We start from the raw sequence: 23,633 nt of genomic DNA, 5'->3' as shown, positions 1-23,633 counted from the left end.
ATATATATATATATATTTATTCTTTTACTAGTTTCAGTCATTTAACTGTGGCCATGCTGGAGCACTGCCTTTAGTCGAACAAATCGACTCCAGGACTTATTCTTTGTAAGCCTTTTTCTGTTGGTTTCTTTTGCCGAACTACTAAGTTATGAGGCTATAGTAGAAGACACTTGCCCAAGGTGCCATGCAGATGGACTCAGCCTGAAATCATGTGGTTGAGAAAATATCATGAAGGAAATGAAATGCCCCTTCTCTTTTATCTTCTTCAAAATGTGTCTTGACACAATGACCACCACATAAACTACCACTGGCAAGCTTCACACAATCTCCATATGTACCACCTGTGGTACATTTTCATGATATTTTATTCTGTATCTTTGACATGGTTTTGAGGATATTTTGATAATATGAATGCTAAATATTAAAGTTTAATTATGAAATATTGTGAAAATGCAAAAAAAAAAAAAAAAAATTATATTTCCTTGTAATTAAACAATATGCAGTGTGACCCCATGAAATAGATGGGCATCCCTGCTAAGTTTCCGTAACAGGTTAATGTGGTGGTTAACGCATTAAATCTCTTGCACCTGGCCAGACTTTACCTGTAGTCAACTCACCTTAATTCTCTGACACTGGAATTTCATGAAAGCTTTCTCTTTTTCTTCCCCATTCTTCTAGATGGCTATTATAATCAGGAATTTATCTTTTGATGAAGAAAATTTGCAGATCTTGGCCAACAACAGAAGTGTGTTTAGGTAAAAAATTTTAATTTTTTTTTTTATTTTCTATCTTCAATGATAATTTCTCTTATAACATTATTGTCATCACTATCATCATTGTCATCATCAAATAGTGGCTGTTTGTGCAACTGTTTCTTCTGGTAGATGGCTGGCTGTATCATAGTCAGAACTTTGAGTGAAACTTCCAAGTGAGAGGTGATCATGTTTTACTTATCAGATTAATTCGAAACCATGTGAATAAATAAACATTACATTTGACTGAGCAATTTGAATGCTAAAGAGTTAATGCCAATAATTAGTCATTAAAAGTATCTCAAGGATTTGTAAGCGTTATAAAACAGCCTCCATTTGATAGAAATTAACGACACTCTGTGGTTAGTAATTATCCCTGCTTTGTCCCACTCAACTGTGAAACCACTGCAGCCTCCAGTCTGTCCCTTCCAGTCACTGAACTCCTTTCTCTTCTCTGTTGCAGGTTTCTATTGCTCTGTGCATACAGCAAGTATGGCTCCCTGCGCCAAATAGGACTGGATACTCTGGGCAATTCTGCCCTTCAGGTAAAACAGTTTTCAGTTCGTTTTTGTTGGGTTTTGTTTTTGTGTTGTGTTTTGAGATGAGTTTTTTTCCTCTTTTCACCTTTTGCTGGGTTTAGTCTCTGGACTGCTGCTGAGCTCAACAACCAACGTGAAGGGTTCAGTGGAATATATTGACCCCCAGCACGTCTTTTGAGTCTAGTACTATTATTCCATTGATCCCTTTTGATGAACCATTAAGATACTGGGACATGAACAAACCAACACCAGTTGTCAAATGGTGGGGAGGGGAAGCACAAAGGCACACACACACACACACACACACATAGTTTTGAAGCCCAGGGGACAGATGAAAGCTGTAACTTCGACAGGATTGATCGAGTCACTTTCTGGGACTGGATGCTTATGTACTGCGTCATGTCTTTCCAGACCTGAGATTGACAGGCAGACTTTATCACATATTACACGTTGAATCATGTTAGCAAGCGCAGATGCACATACATACATACATGCATACACACACATGCACACACAGTAAAATAGATTTGCTGTTCCATGTGATTCATTTTACAAACTTTAACCCCCAATGGTTTCTTTGGATTCAGATGATATTGGAGAGTGTTGACCACCCTGATACACAGCTGATGCTGAGGTTGATATCCAAATGTTTATGCTCCAGTGATAAATGTGAAGTAGTCCGTGGTAAGGAAACCTTTTCTTTTCATCTTTTGTTTATTGGGTGGGCTGTGATGGCAAGGCAAAGACACAGGGACTGGAAGAAAGTCCCTGTGAGATCTGTGTAACCTTTTAGAGGAACCATGAAAATTTAGACCTGACACCCTTTGGTTAGCTATTATGGTAGACTGAGTTGCAATACTTACATTAACCAAACATCACCACTGACTTCCACCATCACCAGTATTGTCCATCATTAATAACACTAACCAAGTCTATTCAAATCCTGACCATCAGTATATACAGTGCAGGGGAACTTTTGGAAGAATTGGGTGGGGCATTGCAATTATATGCTGGAAAATACAGTGTTTGACAAACATTCATTTCTAGCGAGGGATGAATAATGATTTCTTCATAGTTGATTTTCATTCAGCTTTCTTTTTTATGTTTTGCGTACAATGGTCTTCATTTCTTTATTCCAGGACTTGAAATTCTGAGCAAATTGTGCCAAGTGGAAGAAAATGAAAGCTTATTGTCTGAACATCTGGAAAGTAAAGCATACGAGGATATATGTAAGCTGTTGACCATCCATGATATTCAACTGATTATTTATACTCTAGAAGCCTTGTATCAGTTATCCGAATTAGGGGAAGCTACATCTGGTGCTATCTCTTCTGTGAAACATGCTGTCGGTACGTATGCTGGTTTGTTATTTTTTCTCAACACTAACCCTTCAAAAGCTATTTAAGCCATCCTAAAGTAGAGCAGATTCATGAAGTTACTGGTAGTTTTTTATTTCAGAAGCTGTCAGTTAGCTGGTAACTAACTTCTGCTCAGGAAATAAGTTCTCTCTCCACTGGCTCACGGACAAACCCAGGGGATGGACTTAACAAAAAAAACGAAAAGAGGAATGAATATTCTTTTCAGACAAAGTACCTTAGAGTACCACTTGAGGCTGACTTTGCCTCTCATCCTTTCAGGGTCGATAAAATAAGTACCAGTTGACCTCTTGGGTCAATGTAATCGATTAACCCCCCACCCCCCGAAATTTCAGGCCTTGTGTCTATAGCAGGAAGGATTATTATTATTGTTGCTGCTGCTGTTACTACAACTTCCATTTTAATTTATAAATTTCTTTTGGATATCTCGGTTGAGTCGAGCTCTGCCTTACCTCATTAATGGGCTGATGAAATAAGTAGCACTCAAAAACTGGGCTCTGTATAACCACCAGTCCCACTCATGAAAATGTTATGCTTGTATCCTCATCCTGTTTACATTTCCACTATTGCTATTACTACTACTGCTTTCATTTGAAATGTTTTGATTCCATTAGATATCCTGGTCCAATTGGTTACCGTTGAGGCACAATCTTATGGTCCGAATTCTCTGATTGGTATCAAAGTTGTAGAGTTTGTTCCCCACCAGCAAGCAGGTTTGACAGCTATTGGACCTCCAGTGCCTCCACAACCTCCACCATCCATTACTTTGAATTGCAGTAAGTATTACATTTATTTTCTGTCTGTCTCTTGATTTAGTGGTTCAAATGATCTGGAATATTGCTCATCTCTTAAGCCTTTAGCTTTCAGATTATCCTGTCAAATGTAATGCTTATTGTTTTGAATTAATCGGGCATTAACTGATAGCATTGAGATTTTGATGATGTGATTTTTTTGTTTTTAGAATGAAAATATAGGCCCAGATCTGCCTGGAAACATTGCCTGTATGTTTCCAGTCTTGTGTGTAAACATGTCTAGCCATGGGGGTGAGGGGCACTTATCTTGCTTGAAGGGCATCCAGCTGTAGAGAATCTTCTTCAACAAATTCTGTCCAACCCATGCAAGTATGGAAAAGTTGGTGTTAAAATTGATGATGATGATGATGGTTATGTGTCTGCTTGTGGTCACTTTGCTGAACTATTGCTGTCCATCGTTGCATCTCTTCAACAGGCTGGAATTACTTTAGATGTGCTGAATGGTAAATGTCTTTGAACTGGGTACAATTTCATCTCAAAGTATTGATTAATGATGCCTTGTTCATATCATTGTTAAGATTTTCTTATTCTTTTCCAGAAACGGGACCTCCACCAAGTTCTATTCCTACCTCAGAAATAGAAACCACTTGTAATTGGTAAGGAACACTCTTTCTCTCTCTCATATCATTTTCTTACCTTTTTATGACACACACACATAGAAAGCACTCAGTACACCCTGTAAAGTAGTTGGCGCTAGGAAGGACATGCAGCTATAGGAACTATGCCAAAATGGCCAGTGGAGCCTGTTGCAGCTCTCAGCTTTGTCAGCTTGTGTCAAACCCCTCTAACTCATGCCAGCATGGAAAACAGATGTTAAAATGATGATAAATATATATATAATGTGCAACAAAAGCAATCTGTGTATCATACTTAAAGCAGATACATTACTGAAAACCCAGTTACTTGTGGTATTTGTCCTGAAACAATGTCTCTTATTGATATACAATGTTAAAAGATACAGAAATATATGACTAGCAGATGAAAGTCATCCAGCAGCAGCAGCAGTGGTGGTAGTGGTGTTGCTAAATGGCCATTTCTACCTCTTTGGGCTTCATCAGTAGCAAGTACCCACTGACAACTGGATGCTGAGACAAAATCTATACACACGGAGAGAGATATAAATAGAAAAGGAAAATATTTTTTCAATATTACGTGTATGTGTGTATTTGTATTTCACAATTTTATATCATTTATATTTCCTGATGATGATGATATATATATATATATATATATATAGGTGTAGGCGTGGTTGTGTGGTAAGAAGCTTGGTTCCCAGCCACAAAGTTTCAGGTTCAGTCCCACTGCATGGTGCCTTGGGCAAATGTCTTCACTATAGCCTCGGGCCAACCAAAGCCTTGTGAGTGGTTTTGGTAGACAGAGACTTGGAGAAACCTGTTATATATCTGTGTCTGTGTTTGTCACCCACCATCGCTTAACTACTGACGGTGTGTTTATGTCTCCGTAACTTAGCAGTTCAGCAAAAGAGCCCAATAGAATGGGGTTGATATCTTCGATAAAAGAATATATATGTATATACATCTTCACAGACACACCTTGAATGTCTACAGCCTGTACCTTTCCTCTTATGTTCACTTCCATTGCTATTCTGTCCTTCCAGGTTGCGAGCAAATCTTGAGTTGAGAGATGGCTGTTACATGTCTCATCTGTCATTGTACACAGATTATTTATCTTTTTGTAAAAAGTTTTCCTTACCAAACCCACTGAATAGCTCAGTGTTGCATACCTGTGTTAAGTAAGTACTCCACCTCCCCCTTTCTTTGTTGTTTACATGTGTTTGGCTACAATACTACATTTATCACAGACTACACGAGGGGCTTAACCCATTAGAAGAGCATCATGGCTTTGGATAAAGCACAAAGTCTACATCTCTGTTGCAATTACGAAACTAAAATCACAAAAATCACAAGACCCAGTCATCTCACAACTTGAGATATCATCTTTTAACATTCACTTTGACATGGTCATCTCCCACTGTGAGATAGTATTCTCTGCTTATACATGTATGTGCATAAATGTATTGGTTAAATACATGTGTAGCTGGTTGAAAACAGTTTTGCTAAATCAGTATCTCAGAACACTTAGTAACAACTCTCCAGGCTTCAACCCGTTTCGTGGTACTGTTCAAATGGTATTTGTGATTCTGGTACGATTTTATGTTGTTTGCAATTTTGTACCAATTATATGAGATACTTGGAAACCTTTTAAAAAATATTTTGTGATTTATAAACTAGTGTTTTACACAAAGCACTGGTGCTGATGCTATGGTCTTGTACCAAAATTTCAAATTAATATTATTTTTTTTAATGGCTGAAGTAGAACAGAAAAACATGCTCTGCCATTGAGCCTTGTTGTCCTCATGTTCTGTACCTTGTATTTCTGAATCCCCTCTTGGATAACTTGTCTTTAACCCCTCTTGGTGAGTGGAGGTCAGTGAAATAAAGATTGGTTTGACTGAAGAGGAGACAGAGTCAACCAACAGCTTGAAACGTGTTCTTACTTGCAGCTTGTTGTACTTCAGTCTCAACAGAGAAACAAACCCATAATAGTGTAATGTTCTCTCTTGTTGGGTTTCTGCAACAATCTTAGAGAAACCAATACAGTTTTTTTCAAATAGGCATTTAAAGTTTTTCAAACTTTCTCTCATTTTACTCTTTTTAGGGCGGTATTTCCTAATGTTGAAGAGAAAATCATTGAAAGAAAAGATGGGAATAAAGACATTCAGTTCAGTGGATTTTCAAAGAGGTCATCTCCTCTGCCATTTGCAATCACTTGGCAAGGTAGGTTTGATGGTTTGCAAGGAAAACTATTTGATTGTCTGAGAATGGATGGTTAAGTGGAACAAAACCAAACACTTTGTCTCCACAATTAAATGAGAGAAAGAAACTGTTATATAATTACATAGTTATGTAGTTGAAGTTCAGGTATAATTGACTGTTTCTGTTTGAATGGTTACACTTCTCGCTGGTTTTCATAGAGCATTGCTCTCCTATGTTACATCTCTCCAACTGAAGGTGGAGGAGCATGGCCTAGTCTGACAGAGTGTTGGATTCACAATCGCAAGGTCACGGTTCTGGTTTCTGGACAGAGTGGTGTGGTGTGCTCTGGAGCAAGACTCTGAATTTCACTCAGCTGTAAATGAAGGACCCTATAATGGACTAGTGTCCCGTCCAGCGGGGAATGTTGTGATCTCATTCACTTAACACACCATGGAAACCAGACAACCAGCCAAACGAGTCCTACAATTTGAGACACTAATGTCATGGGGACCTATTTATTTCGTTGAAGACCTTTGGTAAAACTCTTGTTCTTCCCCTGCTGCACCAATTTCTGTGAGAGCCTACAGATTCTGTTCCTCTTCTTCTTCAGCTTAATAATAACAGTAAATATGTGCTCTACTGTCTTAGATTACATTGAAAATGCCATAACTGCTCATGCAGTTCTTGGCAGCTTTTCCCTAATGTTTGATTGGTTACCATTCAAAATTTTTTATTCTTTATATATAGTTTGTGCATATACTAGCTTGCAATTTAATAGAAGTGTATGTGTGGGCTGAGTACATGCATTCAATTTTAACTTTTTATATATTACAGTTTTGTAAGGAAATTATTGACATGAAAATGTATCCATTAATTTACTGAAATTGTTAAACTTATCACATCAGCAGTTGTCTCCCTTCTTCATCTTCACTGTTCTACAATAGTCATTGATACATTATAGATCTTTTGTTGTCCACACACGCACACTGAGAGCGTTCTATTTCTAGCTATTAATAGTTGATGTGTAGTGATAGCTTTTTGCATGTCAATCGACTTACCTTTTTTTTTATCTTCTTTGCCTTATTTTAATGTTTACATTTATTTTTTCCTCATCTTTTTTGCTACTTTGTTGCTGTTGTTGGCTTTTCCTTTCGTTCACATTTCTCATATATTTACATATTGCATGTTCGTGTTAGTGTTAAGTTTTTTTTAGTATTTTAAAACATGTAATTATCGCATTTGTGTGTGTGTGTGTGTGTGTGTGGAGAGAGAGAGAGAGATATGTGTATGAATGTGTGTGTGGAGAGAGAGAGAGAAAGAGATATGTGTATGTATGTATGTGTGTGTGTGTGTGTGTGTGTGTATTTGCATCTATAGTACATAAGTTTGTATTATGTCTGCATTATGCGTGTATTTGGAAATGTTTTGTTTTGTGTTTGAACCACTTGTCAAAACATGAAAGCATGGAGTTTGTTTTGTGATTTGTGAGTGAAGGTAACTGTTTGGAGAAGTGTGTTTCAGTTATTAACTGTTGAATTTATTCAGATTAATATTTTTAATTACTCAAATATAAGAATTTTAGAAAGCTTTTGATGTTATTTCTCTCAAAACATTCAGTATTTCTGCAATTGTGAGTGTTCAACTTCTTGTCATACCACTTGTATGATTGTTGTGTTGTGGTCAGCATTCTGTTATAATTAATCTGATTGGCATTACTGTGATTTCGTGGGCAGGTTAGTGTCTACAAGGAATGGCTAATCTGCTCCAATAATTTTTTAAGCAACTATTATATCCCAACTTATCCTTCTGTGGTAGTTTTAAAATGTCTATGATTCTGAAGAAACTCATATATATATGTGTGTGTGTGTTGAGATATATACATACATGTACATACATACACTGAGTGTGAAGGCACATGGCTCAATAGTTAGAGCGCACTGGGCTCACAATTATTAGGTAGTGAGTTCGATTCCCAAGCTGGGCTAGTGCCAAGCTCTATCGGCCCCTTTGCCTTTCCCTTGGATAACATCACGGAGAGAGAGGAGGCTGGTATGCATGGGCAATTGCTGGTCTTCCAAAAACAACCTTGCCTAGACTTGAAGTTCAAAGTTTTACATTTGTGTCTTGTCTTGGATAAGAGACCCATTACATATTCTAGTGTTTTCTGGATGGGTTGGCTGTAGAGAAGTACTGACTCTCAATTGTATAAGAATTATTTGTTCCAGCATGATATGGAAACTGGTTTAGTAGGGTGGGTGATTCTATGTGGGTTGCAGACATGTGCGATTTCCAAGAATTCAATATCTGTTTTAGCAGCATTACTATTGCTACTTGTCTGGAGGCTCAAGTCGGTTCTGGTCTAAAAAATCTATAACCAAAGATGTTCCAGCTCCAACTTTGCATTCGTTTTATTCAGATATACGGAGTTACTTGTTAGTAGCTATTCGTTAACCCTCAGGCTGGCTCTCATTCAACAGGAATATGGTCAGAGATGCTCTTGTTATAATAATCCCTTTTTGTATTCAGATAGAATGAATTTAGGACCCCACTGTAGGGCACAAGTTGAGGAAAATTTGGTTGCTGTTTATGATAGGCTATATGACTGTAAAAAGGTTTCCCCTGTTAAATTGAATAACCATAGCTTGAAAAATTCTACAAATAGATTGTTGTGTTAGATTGGAAATTGAGAACCGAATTCCTTTTAATTCCATCTATGATCCCAGGTGTGTCCCTATTTATATTGAAACCTTAACTGCTGAGAGAGTTGCCTAATAAAACCATTAAAAACTATTTTCTTCTGATATATTTAAAAACTGCTTTGAACATTATTTTAATGTATTTCTTCCTATTATTCCATTGTTATCAGCTTTTGGAACTTATTATTTCTGTTTTATGTATATAATTCTTCAACTGTGCATGCTTTTTTCTCCAATGTGTATATTTTTGGTGTTTTCTTTCTTTCTTACTAAAGCTTAAATATTTGTTGTATTTTTATTTAATATATTATGGTGCTCTCTAGACTCACTATTGACATAGTTTATTTAGCTATATACCTACTACCAAGCAGCCTTGGATCTGTTGATGTGCCTTGCAAGTGTATTTAGGTGTACAGCAGCTTTAATCCTTTAGTATTTAAACCAGCTCTGTCTTATGTTCAAACTGGCCAGATCTGGCCTCTCACACTTACCCTACAGTGCCATTCCAAAAATATACAATCACATCATTGAAATCTCAAAGCTATGAGATAATGCAGTGTGAATAAATAAGCAGAACATTTGATGGAGTAATGTGAAGGCTAAAGGGTTAAGTATGTTAGTGAACCTAGCATGTAGCATATTTAGATGTGTTATAGGAGCTGACAGTTTGCGTTAGGTTGACTCGTCACCGCAACAGAACCAAACACACTGAAGTACTGTTCCAGTTCAGATCATGGTCACATGAAGCTCTCTCCTGGTCTGTTCATGGGACCCGTTTATTATTGCTGTACGATGATAATAGGCCAAAGGCTTTAACATCAAGGAACGTACGTATAGAAACGAGGAAAAGCTGTGCAAATGTTTACACTGTTATGTGGTCTGCACTATTATGTGGTGCAGGAATGTGGGCATTGATGAAAACTCTGACAAACTGGAAGCTTTTGAAATTTGGACATAAAAGAATGTTATGAATATTCTTTGAGGGTTGATAAAATGAGTACCAGCTGAACAGTGGGTGTTTATGTAATTGACTTAACTACTCCTGAGTATGAGTATAAAAACTGTATTCCTCTGCCAAGTCATGTTGAGCCAGCATAGCAGAATAGGCTCATCAAACCAGTGTGACCTGATGGTCAGATTAACAGTCTCCACATCGGACCATCGTTGGTGGAGAGAACATGCTGAGGCCCCTTGGTCCTGCACTGGCATAATAGAAAGAAAGAATATCTCAGACAAATTACAACTAAAGTTACAACTAGCAAATACTAAAGGATAATCAGTCTTAGCTATTAAAAAAAAGGAAGCTGAAGTACTTTGGTCACAGTAAAAGCGTAAGATATACGAAGAATGATATTAGAAGGGAAAGTTAAATGGAAAACGCTCTTCAGTATCACTAATTAATAATTTGTAATTAGTGTTTTTTTTTTAATGCTTGCCATATTAAATATGTCTAGCACTCACTTAAGATAGCTTTAACTGCAGACACTGTTAGACCGTAGCATTATAGGAGTTTGTCTCTCCTGTAACGTCTAGAGAGAGCCTTTATTGTTGTTGTGGCTATTTTATTATAATTATTATTTTTACTTTTGTTATTATTTTTGTTAGAATGAAATTTCTGTCGATTTGTTTTATTTTGGTTCAAATTGCTGTTTGTTGTTGTTGTTGTTGTTGTGCTGTAGTGTTCTGCTATGCTATGTTTTCTTTTGTTTCTTGCTTTCAGTTGATAAAAATAGCATTCACTCGTCGCATGGCTTTCAGAAAGTAGCTAACTCTTCTCAGTCGTGTTTAACACACACCCCAACATTAAGACAACGACTATTGGAACCACCTCTTCTCCATCTTCAACCGGATTCTTGCCCACCTTTCCCTGTAGGTAGCAGCAGTTCACACTCAAGTCAGCTTCCCGGAGGTCAGCATCCATCAGGCTCGAGTCCAGCGACACCACACACGCCGAAAAGTCATCACAACCAGTCAAACCAACAGAAACATTGCGCCAAAATACTGCAGTCTCCCGGAACGCCTTCGAGAAACTTAGCCAATCCTTTACCACCAACGCCCTCGACACCCATCAGTCGTACCCTTGTGGTATCAGCTGTGTCTACTTCAACACCCAACGTACAATGTAAAACTGTTTCTGTTCTCCAGCAACAGCTCCGGTCCCCTATTGCTCAACAGTCTTTGAAACTACAAGATTCTCCTCTTAATACACAGACAACTCTCAGTCAGAATCCTTCGTATTCTTGCATCCAACATGCTTTGCATATGGAATCTGACCAGACTCAAGCCCCTGCCTCCAACCCTTCAAGGCAGCAAACTAAACCAAACCTGCAGGGTAAAGGCAGTCCATTCCAAGACGGTGTTGGAACCGCAGGAAATCGCCTGCCCTCAGAAACAAACTTAATTAAAACTTTACTTGCCAAGAAGCTCAACCAAAACCGAGGAACTCAAAGTCCATCTCACCAATGTCAAGAAACTCCCTTAACTATCTCCTCAATCTCCAACGCCCCTCCTTCACCTGCTCGATCTGATGCTGCAATGTCTCAGGATGGGTTTCCAAGCCTCGAAACCAAACCCAACAAACAGAATGTTGTCAGGGCAGTGACAGTTCCGGTGATGGAATGGCATCCACCGTCAATCGATTCTCCGGCACCGTCTGACACAATGGAATCGCAAACCTCCATTAGTCAAGACTCGTGCTATACAACCGAAGACCAATCCCAGCAGAGTCTGCTAGTAAGCACCCAGGACAGCGCACCAAAAGACTCTCAGCAGACCACATGTGATAACAATTTACGGCAAGAAGAAAACATGGAAACAGACAGCCAACAGACTGAGCCGGACACTGGTCATGAAGATCTTCAAGAAGAATTGAAGGGAAATCTGGCGCCTGCATCTAATGAATTACATCTCGCACAATCTTTGGAAAGCCAGTTGGAGAAGCCTGATGCAGTTCTCCCGACTGAGCAGCCATTTTCCCAACAGACCAGCCAGCAAGATTCTAAGAAAGTAGAAGTATCTTTGGGGTCTGCCACGACGCAGTTAGCAGTCAATGTTGATGCAAATGTCGTACAAAGTGCACAAAACTCGCAGCAGACTGGCCAAGGAAATAAGCCAGTCCTGTTGCAGACTGCCGTGAAAGCGTTACCTGGCACCCAAGATGCTAACAGTGGTTTGAAACCGGACGAGTTAGTGATCCAACTGAACTCTGAAGCAAGTCTCCATCAACAGGACATTGTCGTTCAAGCTGTCTCGGGACAGTTAAACAACCAGGAGCCTTTAGTTGTTCAAGCTGAGCTGCAGGACCAACAAGATGCCACACAAGCTGTTTCTTCCCGGCCGGAAGAGTCGTTTGTCATCCAAGGATCTCAGATTCTCCTGCAGCAGCCGCAAGCTCAGCAACAACAGCAGCTGGTCATCCAGATGCCGTCAACGCCACAAGGTCAGCCTGTTCAAGCAACTCAACAGCTTGTCATACAGACTACACCAGCCACTCTGCAAACGCAACAGCTAGTCATTCAGGTGCCGCCACAACAACAGCAATTTGTGATACAGGCTCAACCAAGTCAGCAACAGTCTACTTTGCAACCTCAACATTTGCAGCAGCAAATTGTAATTCACGACTTGCCTGACAGTAATATTCCTAACAGCCAACAGAGCTTAACTCTGGAGACGAGTCAACTATTTGGAAACGGTTTGAGCCAGACCCCGGCACCAGCCAACAGCAACCCTGCCCCCAGTTCACTGCCACTCAATGCTTTGTCACAGACCATTGATAGTAGTTTGCAGCAGAATGAAGTGGTCATCCAGTACAGGCCAGTAACTCAAGTGTCAACAGCTACTACTACTACTACTACTGCCACCAATACAACAACTGCAACTGCTAATACAATCTTCTCTAAAGTGTCGCCAGTTTCACCTGGAGAAGCATCTTTAGATAGCAACCTCTCTCCACAAACCCTCACAAAATGTGTTTTTCAATCCCAGGGACCGTTGTTCCCTTCTAGTCAGAATATGCTGCTGGAGAATTCACAGAAAATGAAGAAAGGTAGAGTTAGTCCCGTGAAGAACTTCACTTCTCACCCTTGTCGTGCATCAACACCCAAGCTGGTTACATCGAAATGTAAATCTTTAGACACCGACTCTGTGTTGTCCAATGCTTCTTCTCCGCAGACACCACAGGATTTTGAGTTGGAGGTTTGTGGAGAGGTAGAATGTGCTAAGGACATTGTGAAAGAAGGGTCTGAGGCAAGAATTGAGCGCGTTGAGAACAAATGCCTAAAGCTGTTAGAAGGGGCTGCTGAGCCGTCCAATTTAGAGAAATCTGAGTCGTTACAGAATTCGGATGTTGTGAGCAATGCGAAAGACGTTCCGGGTGCTTCTTTTCAAAACATCCTGCTGACAGGCTCCGACGAGAAAAACCTTTTACATAATCACACACACAGCATTCCGACTATGGACATTGGTATGGAAGAGAAGATTGCTGAATCGCCTGTAGCTTTTGTATATTCAGCGAGTAAAGAGTTGAAGAAAAATGTCGACATGTTGGGCAGCAATACTTGTCATAGTAATCAACAATCATCATCATCATCATCGCCATCATCCTCATCCTCATCAACAACAATATCAACAACATATCATCCACACAAACCTCTATTGACAGACGTTAAAGAAGAGAAGACTCAGTCCGATGCTATTGGTAAAAGCGAGGTTTCAAATTCTAATACAGTTTCCACAAAACAGGAAGACGATGTCTTAACACATCCAGAAGTTCCCGTTGACAGTGAGAACTCCGGCCCGAAACTGTCGGTTAGCAGCAGCACTTGCGAGTCTCCGAAACCGAACCGAACACTGGCAGCGGGGGCTCAAGTGAACGGTGGTGTGAAGTCTGGCAGTGCAGCGGTCACGGCTCATTGCTTGTGTCCGCATAATAATAACAATAACAACAATAATAACAATAATAATATTCAGACATTAGTGGACACCAAGATGTGTCCTAGCGGTGCAAGTAATGAACAGTTGCACAATGGTGTTACGTCTGCTTCAACTGTTGATGTCAAACTGAACTTTGATATCAAGTCAGAAGAGTTGAGTGTCGGTGAAAAGATTTTGTTGAATAAACCTGTTGACAAATTTAACAAAGTCAATGGAATTCTAAACCATTTAGGCAGCAGTGACAGTAAACCTTCACTGGACACCAAACTACAGCTCTCGGCAGAGAATCAAAAAGAGAGGAAGCGGAAGGCGAGTGTGTCATCATTATCATCATCATCATCGTCAAACTCATCATCTTCTGTTGCTAGGGTTCCGGAAAATGGTTGTGTTGTAAATGGACTACAAGAAACAATAAGCGATTGTAAATTTTTAACAGACAGTAATAATATTGAAAAGACTGCAACACATTTGAGTTCTGGTACATGTGCCGCAAAGAAACAGCGGCCGTCAGATTGTTCTGGTAGCAATTGTTTGAAGAAAAAATCTGATAAACAAAATTCAACTGTGTTATGTAGCCATGTAAATAGGACTTGTGAATCACGGCTGGTTCCAGCATCAGATTCTGGTGATGGAGACATCAGCTGTGACAGCTCTAGTGTTTCTTCAGTTCAGGACGCTTTTGAAAAACAGCATTCCAACTTTAATCAGGGTACACTCTTATCGGGTACGCTGTTGTATAAAGATAGTAAAGATACTGCCCTGCGTCCTGCTCAGTCCATATCTCCCAAAGGTGTTCCAGGCACAGGTGCTGATAAGTTGGTTAAGGCTCGGAAGCGAATTCGGAACAATGCTGGTAGTGCAGACTCAAGGTGTTCGTCATCGATTGGTTCAGAATTTGTTTGTGAGTGGGCCAACTGTAAACGGTAAGTGTTCTTTAATGTTGTTGTTGTTGTTGTTGTTTTCATTATGACTGTAAAGGAAACCACCACCACCACCACCACCACTACTATCACTACCACTGTCATCGTCATCATCATCATCATTGCTAGGATTGTGTGTGTGTGTGTCTGAATGCACTTACATATACAGGTATACAGACACCTGCACACATCCGAGTCTGTGTGTTTGAGAGGAAATAAATTGTATTTGGATTTATTTCTGTTTTACTATCAAGTTCCGCTTGATTGTGAGGGTGATCAGAAAAACCAATTCCCAGCCATGTATATTGGTTGATTCAATTAGCCAGACGTTCCTCTTACAAATTTGGGATTTGTGAGTCATTGTTTTGTATTGATTTTGTATTGATTTATGTATTTGAACCCATCCACATGGGACCGGGGAACAGAAAAAATATGAAGACAAGTGTATTCCCTACAGGTAAAGGTAAAGGTAAATCTATCATTTACAAAATATATGGAGAGGATTCCTTTATAACTGTGGTTTTTAGAACCAAACCCCCAGTGATAAAATGAAGAATGATGTAGATCCAAATTGAGCATGCAGTTTAGAAACATTGCTTAACCCTTTAGCATTTAAACTGGCCAGATCTAACCTCTCACACCTACCTTACAATGTGATCTTTAAAATAAGCCATCACATCATCGGAATGTTGAAGCAGTGAGACAATGCATGACAAATTCCAAACAATGTTAATAAATAAATATTTCATTTGAGAGGAATTTGAAAGCCAAAGATTAAAAACCACAACTGTTGGCTGACCATAACTTCTCAACTCCAGTCTACAACCACGGGTCGATGCCTCACCTCCATTAACCTTTGTGTATATATATATGTTTTTTTTAAAAATCTAAGTTCATGGAATTTTATAATAACTGTAATGGCTATCACACACTTGTATCAATTGTTGTCAGCCCTGGTCAGCCTTGACAATGTGGTGGTGGTTGTTGTTGTTGTTGTTGTTGAACTCCAACTTGTTCCTTGATCCATGCCAGCATGGAGAATGGACACTAAATGATGATGATGTGGTTAACAGATTGAGAGAAATGGGATTTGAGTTTCCTTGTGACATGCTTTACTGTGAGATCGAGGTGGAACTGATGAGCCTGTGTCTCAGGGGATGGGGGTGAATAGTAGCCACGGTCTGTCCAACACCATGGCCCTGCTACACTGTTTTCTCCGTCTTTCTTGAGTCTATTTGGTATTTGCAGTATCTTGTGAAATGTTGCTCCATTCCTCTGTGTTTCATTGAGAGCCTTTTTTCCCCCCTGTTTTGTTTCAGCTGTTTTGAGACCAGCAAAGGTGTCTACAGTCACGTTTACAGTGCACATGTCATGGCAGAGTCTGATGGAGTTTGTAAATGGGAAGGCTGTGAAAAATTGGAAAGGAAAAAATGGTCTTTGGTCACACACATACAGGTCAGTATTATTCAGTGGTGGTCACTCAGTAACAATTCTTTGTTCCCTATGAAGCATAGGCCATTCATCACTTTCCTCCATTGTTCTTGATCCAGGTTCCGTTGGTTTTGAATTGTCATTGAAGCATGTGTAACTTCACTTTTTTCTCCCAGGTAGGCGTGTTGGTTCGTATCCTGTTCTGTTTAGTCCATGGATCAAACAGAACTAGAGGATACACGTGGATGGAAGAGGTCATGGATGTGTGATGAAAGATTTCCAGACAGTGGACATAAGATAAACTAAGAGCAGTAATAAACGAGTGAAGAATGAATGTATAGTGCGTGTTCTTATTTGGCAAGAAAAAAAGAAATGACCATTCTGAAATAAAACAATATCTGTTTCAACACATGATTTCGCATCATTCTATCAGTCTCTCTTTGCTGAACAGTAAGCTGTGGGGATGTAAACAAACCAACACTGGTTGTCAGACACATGCTCACAATGGGCTTCCACATAGTTTCCGTTGACCAAGTCCACTCACAAGGCACTGGTTTACCTGGGCCTATTGTAGCAGATACTTGCCCAAGGTGTCGTTTTGAGGTATGGAACCTTAAACCATGAGGTTGCAAAGCAGGTTTCTTAACTACACAGACATGCCTGTACCTCTCAAATGTTCTGAAGACCCCTTAATACAGATGCAGGGTAGAATTGGACCCTATCCAACGTATTCTATGCTGTTGTCTGTATATATATCTTGACCTAGTGTGTAGTTGTTTGTGTGTATCAAGAGATCAAGTCCTGAACACTTTCTCTCTTCCATTCTCTTACTTGGTTTTCGTTTATTTGAGATTCTAAATGGCGTTGTTTTTCTGTTTTTTTCTTTCCTTGCAGGATCAGCATTGCTCTGAAGCAGTTCTGCGAGCTGCAGCCCAGCGGCGAATCCAGTCGGCTCAGATGAATATGCCAGGTGCAGTAGCACATGCAGCGCCACCTACCCAATCGCAACCTCCTCTTCTTCCCCCTCTTCAGGTGAGCCCTGCTGCTGCTGCTTCTGTCAGTGCACCATGTGTTTCTACCGCAGGCAGTGGTGTGAGTGGTGGTGTTGCTGGAAGCGGTGGCGTGTCGGCGGCGGCTGCTCCTGCTGCTGCTCCTGGAACTGCTAATCTCGTCTATCCTCCTGACGCTGCCATCCAAGCTATTAGACGGTTCTCGGCAAGGCCACCTTTCCCTGAGTTAATGGTGAGTTTTCAATCACTGCTGATGACTTGCGGTTATTGAGAACATCATTCACCTAAGCTATGTTAATTACATCAAAGTAGCATTTTGGCAGCGCAAAAAAAAAGTTTTTAACAAATCAACAAATATGCATGTAAAAAAAGCAAAAAAAGACCCATAATGTAAATACTAGTCTAAAAGAATAGCAGGGGTGAAATATGTAACCGATATAAGAGGGGGCAAAGTTTCAGTTCCATGTCATGTTACTTTGAAATATGTTTAATTAGTTAATTAGGTTTTTGGTGGGGAGGTAAAAATAGAAGGAAAGATATTTTGATATTTGAGATGGAGGGCTGGTGTGTGAGTGGGAGGTGGGGACTGAGTGGTGAAAGGGTTATAATGTCTGTGGTTCGAATGAATAGTGTTTGGTTAAGGGAACTGGAGAGCAGATTGAAAGGGTCGGAATGTCTCTTCACAGTTTCTTAATAATGTTGGGTCTTCAAATGATCCTCTCCCTCCATGGCTTTTATTGTTATATTTACTCGTTTTCTTGCCTTTGTAATATGACAATTAGAAACAGCGTGAAGGTGAAAAAGGTACCGAACCAACTAATTTGGGAATTCAGGGACCAGTTTTTTGTTCTGTTTTGGAGCTGGACATCTTCTACAGGGACTGGTTTAGTTAACTGTTGGGCATAGGTGTGAGATTTTCAAGGCTCAAAGCTAAGCACCTCTTCTCTGGCCTCTTCATGGCCAAGGAGATACGTAATTCATAATACGAGTTAGCTTGGCAATTTTTACATCTATATACACGATATCTGTGTATATATATATATATATATTTGTGTGTGTATGAATATACATATGTATGTAGGTGTGTATGCACAGGCATCTCAAAAGTAAATAGACACCTTTGTGAGAAAATAATGTCATTTGGTGCATTGGAATACTTAATCCCGTATTTAGTAGGCATGCCTTGTGTATAATGCATTAACGAGTTTGAAGCACCGGGTAGTGACTGTACCAATAAAAGGGTTAATGTAGGGTGTCTATTTACTGTGTTTATACATGCATATTCTCTTATTTGAGAAATGAGTACAGGTTGGTGATATTTGCATGGAAATTCAGATACGAAACAAAATGATGTGCATGTGTGTATATGTGCATAATACACAGGCATATGAAATATGCTTTGGGTGATATATGTATGTGTCTATAATCTACACACTGCATACACACATCTCATGATGTGTGTTTGTAATTCTCTCAGTAGCTTGTCACTTTTTTCAGGGTTTTAGTTTAGAATATTGTCATTAAGAGTATTTTACTAATCCTACACCTTTCTCTTTGCATTTTGCGTTCATTAAAATTGCATCTGTAACACTGCTTGACATAATTCAAAGCCATTTCACTAGTTTCAGCCACTGAGCAGTGGCTACAACTGGATCAACACCATAGTCTGTACTACTTCTTCATCCCATACATGATGTGTGTACGGATTGAGTGATAATAATGGTGAAATTTACTAACATTATTAATTAACATCAGAAATAGAGAGAAGTAATTGTTGAAACTAGTTTTTGACTTGAAGAAGATGAGTTGTGAATTTATTGCTTGCAATTAATTCAAAACTTGATTCAGAGTTATTTCAAAATCAAACTGGATAAACTAGAAGACTGCCTTGTTTCTTTATTAGTGTCAGCCAGATGACAAAATTATTTTGTGATGTATATACCGACTGAAAAATTTGCCGCACGCATGTGTGTGTGTGTGTGTGTGTGTGTGTATAGATAAAGTATAGTCATCACTAAAGTGACAGAGGGTGCTCGTGAGCACCAGCATTGCTAGAAATAAGAGTTAAAAGAACTCTTAGCCAATTGAGAGCACTTTTCCAATGATTGACAAGGGGGACAAGCTCCCTCCCTCCGGCAATCAAGGTGGAATCATATCAACACTGATTTCAGATCTGATAAGACTGACAAGGTGAGTTAAGTCTTTAACCCTCGGTAACTGAGTAACGGGTCAGTGATGAAGATTAATCAAATCTGAAATCAGCGCTGATTTGACTTGCTTGTCGTAGGGTGGGAGCCTGTCTCCCTTGTCAGTCGTTAGAAAAGTGCTTTCACATGGCTAAGAGTTGTTTTGACTCTTATTTCTAGCAATGCTGGTGCCCACTAGCACCCTCCGTCTCTTTAGTGACAACTGTACTTGTCACCTTTCCGTTGTAGATTGTGAATAGCCACCTTAATGATTTGTGTGTTTGTGTCTCTTTGCCTTGACATAGTGTGATAGCTGTGAACATATGTCACCATCATGCAAAGCAATATCCTTTGTTCCCAGTCTTCTGTGAAAAACATGTCTGGTTAGGATTGGCAATGGGAAGAGCATCTAGCCATAGGAAATCTGCCTTAGCAACATTCCATCTGACCCATGGTAGCACTTCTAATCTTCTGGGAAAACAGGTTTGATTATGGGGGAATATTACCTTACTTGAGAACAAGTGAGGTTTGGTGACAGAAAGGGCATCCAGTTGTAAAAAATCTGCCTTGGCAAGTTCCTTCCAACTCATGCAAGCATGGACAAGTGGACATTAAATGATGGTGGTGATGTAGTTGTTGCTGTTTGTTTTGTATATTTGGTTTGAATGTGAAACATGCGAAGCTGAGATCATTTCGAAACGTAGAGACTAGAATGGAGGAAATTGCTTTTCTCCTCTTTATTATATACACATTGTCATTTGATTTGTGTATTTCTGTGTCATTTATTTTCATTTTTGTAGCGAGAGAAGTAAATCCATTTCTTTTAACTGTTGGGGTTCCAGTTAATTCAGAAAGATTTTTTTTTGTGTTGGGCATTGGGGTTTGAAGAGTCGAAGGTTAATGTAAAGTGACAATGACTTAATGGGAGTGAGAAAGAAGCTGAAAAGTAGGTGGATAGTATGGGGTTTGGTGTTTGGTGAGGTGTAGTAGTCAGTGGTTGTTGAAGGGCAGAGGCTGCAGTTGCAGTTGCTGTACCAAGAGACTCAGAGCAAGGGCACAGCGTATCACTAGCAAAACATTTGTAGATTTACGGATCAGGTGGATGGCTTTCTTCTGCGTGTGGTCTTGGATGTCAGTGATTGGAAGGAGGTGCATCGTTTCAGGTATCTGATGAGAACTTCATACTCCTGTATATAGTGGTTGGTGGTGGTGGTGGGGGGACGGGGGGAGCATATTTGGGGGCCTTGTAGAGTGCCAACAGTTGCTCAGGACTGAAATTTATATTGGCTCCAAAATGGAAGCCCAAGATTTTTTCTGTCTGTGTGTCGGAGTGCTTGTTGTGTCTGTGTATATTTGCATTTATAACCAAATGTAACCTCAAAGATTCATGATTTAATGCTTCTAGTTAGTTGCTTATTGATGTCGTCCAATATATTACGTCCAATATGTTCATCTGTTTATAATAAGATGCTCTGATATTATTGACAGATTTAAACTTTTTGAAGCATGTTACATCTCTCTCTGTCATAGCAGAGACTTGATTTGTGTTTTTTTTTGTTTTGTTTTTTATGTCTAGACCCTTGGCATGATGTGTTTGTTTACTTATTTCTGTTTTGACATTTCTTTCTGTGCTATAATGACATGACTTACTCAAGTATTGATGTTTTATTTTAATTCAAATTTTCTTTTTTTTTTTCTGTTCATGCATATAATGATGTCTTCCCTTTTTTTTCCACCCCTTCTATTTTGCAAAGGGATCTTTTTTTTTTTTTTTTTTGCATGTTTGATTTTATTAAATTTTTCTTTACTTTTTTTTCCCCTTCATGTTGGAATACTAAACAAAAATACAGGACAAAAAATGTTTCTCTGTAACCTTGGCTCGACTTGGATCAGGTTATCTCAGCCCACCTGTTCTTTACAGCTATTAAGGTTAATGATCTTGTTTATTTTGTTCAGTTAGTACCATCATTTAGTCAATAGGCTTGCAATTTTGGCAAGTAAAATAAGAGAAAAGAAAAGAATATTCCTCATTCCAAAGGACATAAAAATTGGGCAAATAACAAAGAAAAAGGAGAAACTTTGAATGAAGACAGGTGATGCTAATTGTTGTTCACCTTACAAGATCTCCGCTAAGTTTTATTCCATAGGTTTGTCAGTTCATAGATTTATGAAACCCTACTTGTCCCATCTCCATCTACTAATCTGGCTGCTACATCCAGCAACATGTCTGCTCAAGGCAATTACTTCTTTGATCCAGTGTGTTTTTCTCTGAATTTTTATGCCTGTGGAATGGGTAGAATTAAAAGAGGAGTTCTTGCGAGTCTTTTGTCAGCCAAAAGATTAGCTTTTTTAGTATTCAGATTTTTCTTTTAGATGTGACACCTGTTCATTCACCTTGTTTTTAATTAATCATGCATTTATCTCTTAGCTTCAATATTTTGATGAGGCAATTGTTTATTTTTAGAATGACATTGTAAGGTAGGTGTGAGAAGCCAGATCTGGCTGGTTTAAATGCTAAAGGGATAAATATTTTGTTTCTGGTTCACTCTGGTTACTATTAAAATGGTGATTAGGTTTCATTCTATTTTTTTTCCATCATTATTTAGCTCCCTTGGCCCACCATGTGGAGGCACGTCGCTTAGTGGTTAGGATGTTGGATTCATGACTGTAAAATTGTGGTTTTGGTTCCTGGACTGGGTGATCCATTGTGTTCTTGAGCAAAAACACTTCGTTTCATGTTGCTCCAGTTCACTCAGCTGTAGAAATGAGTTTAGCCTGAAGAGGGATGGGCTTTGCCAGGCTTTCTTGCCCTGCATGGCTGCAGCGGTCTAACAACCCCCAAGGGGTTAAGGGACTTGTCAACCCACCACCAGTAATTGATCAGAGACCTTCCAGCTGTGACTACCCTATCCACTATATTCTTTCTTCTTATTTATATGGTAAGGTGTTATGTTTTGGAGTAATGGCTACTATTTTTAGCACACTATATGGTGGAGTAAAAGGTCCCACGTTGGTTCAAACTTATCGTTAACTTTGTTGTTTATTGGAACCATGGACGGCTTCAAGTTTTTTTCTTGGAAGAGGATTTTCTTTTTTTTCCTGTTGGACTTCTCTTTGTCTCAAATAGTTCACTTTGTCGATGTGTGATTCCCAATCAAGTTTTGATATTTTCAAGGTGATGTTTCATCCTTGTTTCGTCGCTATAACAACAAAGCCAAAATTCACAACAATTTGGTCTGCTCTATCTGTTAGAACTTTATACAGGGTATTGTTTTGTTTTTGTTTCATTTTTTCTCTGTCTTGTTTTGCTGTTGCCTTAGAGGAGAAACTACATCAACAGCCATGATGTTCCACGGGGTCCCTGAGATTGGTTGGTTGGTTGGTTGGTTGGTTGGTCGGTGGGAGTAGAGGAAGAAACCAGAATTGCTGGGTTTGCTGCTGCTGCTGCAGAAGGATGGAATAAGTCAGGAGATCAAGTTATTGAGATCCTGGTTCACATGTTAACAGTGGACTCTGTTGAAGGTATTCAAAGATGACAGTGAATTCGGTCTGCTACTGAAAAAATAAAAAAACTCCCTTGCAGAATAACAGGCTTCTGCACATTTTCCATCGACCCAATTTCACTGAGAAGGCTTGGGCCAAGCACATTGAGATTGAACCCAGAACTTTGTGAATACAATCTGAACCAGGTAACCATGGTGTTAATAAACCTTCAACAAGTGTCACTGGACAAAAATGTTAGAATCCTTATCAAATAAGTGGATGGTTTTTGTCTGTTTACAGTTTGCTGATCTAGCATTGGTTGTCTTGTTCTCATTCCTGTTTTTCGAATATCTTCTGAGTAACCTCTCTCCTTAATCGGTCCCTTTGATCAGGCTCTTTGAAAAAAAAAAAAAACCCAGTTCCTCTTGTGTTCTTTCTGGCACCCAAGTCTGCAACCGCCCGCCCATTCTCATTGCGAGTCTCACCTCGTTAGTCTTAACCAAAGTTGATGACTTTGCGCTGTCTCTCACTCCTGGCTGGATCTTCTCTTGTAGCCCACAAACTTTGTGCCACACCCAATCCATCATTACCCGCGATACGATTTCAAAGCGAGAAACCCAGACTTTGCATACCCTCCGATGCAGTTCAACATTGTTAAGCCGATGCTCCAGGTGAGTTCTCTCTCTCTCCGTCTCTCTCTCTCTGCAAGCCCATGCCAT

General features: G+C 39.4%; 1 protein-coding gene across 3 annotated transcripts in view; it reads left to right on the top strand.

The window, feature by feature from the left end:
• The window catches only part of LOC106876167 (AT-rich interactive domain-containing protein 2), a 66,492-nt gene that overhangs the window by 38,441 nt on the left and 4,418 nt on the right, over positions 1–23,633 (top strand). The window contains exons 9-20 of one of the 3 annotated variants that reach the window (XM_052977179.1): positions 679–755; positions 1,216–1,297; positions 1,879–1,975; positions 2,431–2,640; positions 3,282–3,443; positions 4,018–4,075; positions 5,098–5,232; positions 6,159–6,277; positions 10,673–14,807; positions 16,124–16,259; positions 17,130–17,267; positions 23,469–23,585. In XM_052977179.1, the coding sequence (XP_052833139.1) occupies positions 679–755; positions 1,216–1,297; positions 1,879–1,975; positions 2,431–2,640; positions 3,282–3,443; positions 4,018–4,075; positions 5,098–5,232; positions 6,159–6,277; positions 10,673–14,807; positions 16,124–16,259; positions 17,130–17,267; positions 23,469–23,585 (5,466 nt within the window). Of the gene's footprint in view, positions 1–678; positions 756–1,215; positions 1,298–1,878; positions 1,976–2,430; positions 2,641–3,281; positions 3,444–4,017; positions 4,076–5,097; positions 5,233–6,158; positions 6,282–10,672; positions 14,808–16,123; positions 16,260–17,129; positions 17,268–23,468; positions 23,586–23,633 lie in introns of all 3 variants that reach the window. The other 2 variants (XM_052977181.1, XM_052977180.1) reach the window with 2 other exon arrangements.

This window comes from Octopus bimaculoides, chromosome 27, assembly GCF_001194135.2.
Source record: "Octopus bimaculoides isolate UCB-OBI-ISO-001 chromosome 27, ASM119413v2, whole genome shotgun sequence".
NCBI lineage: Eukaryota > Metazoa > Mollusca > Cephalopoda > Octopoda > Octopodidae > Octopus > Octopus bimaculoides.
This window is presented reverse-complemented; position numbering and strand designations above follow the sequence as displayed.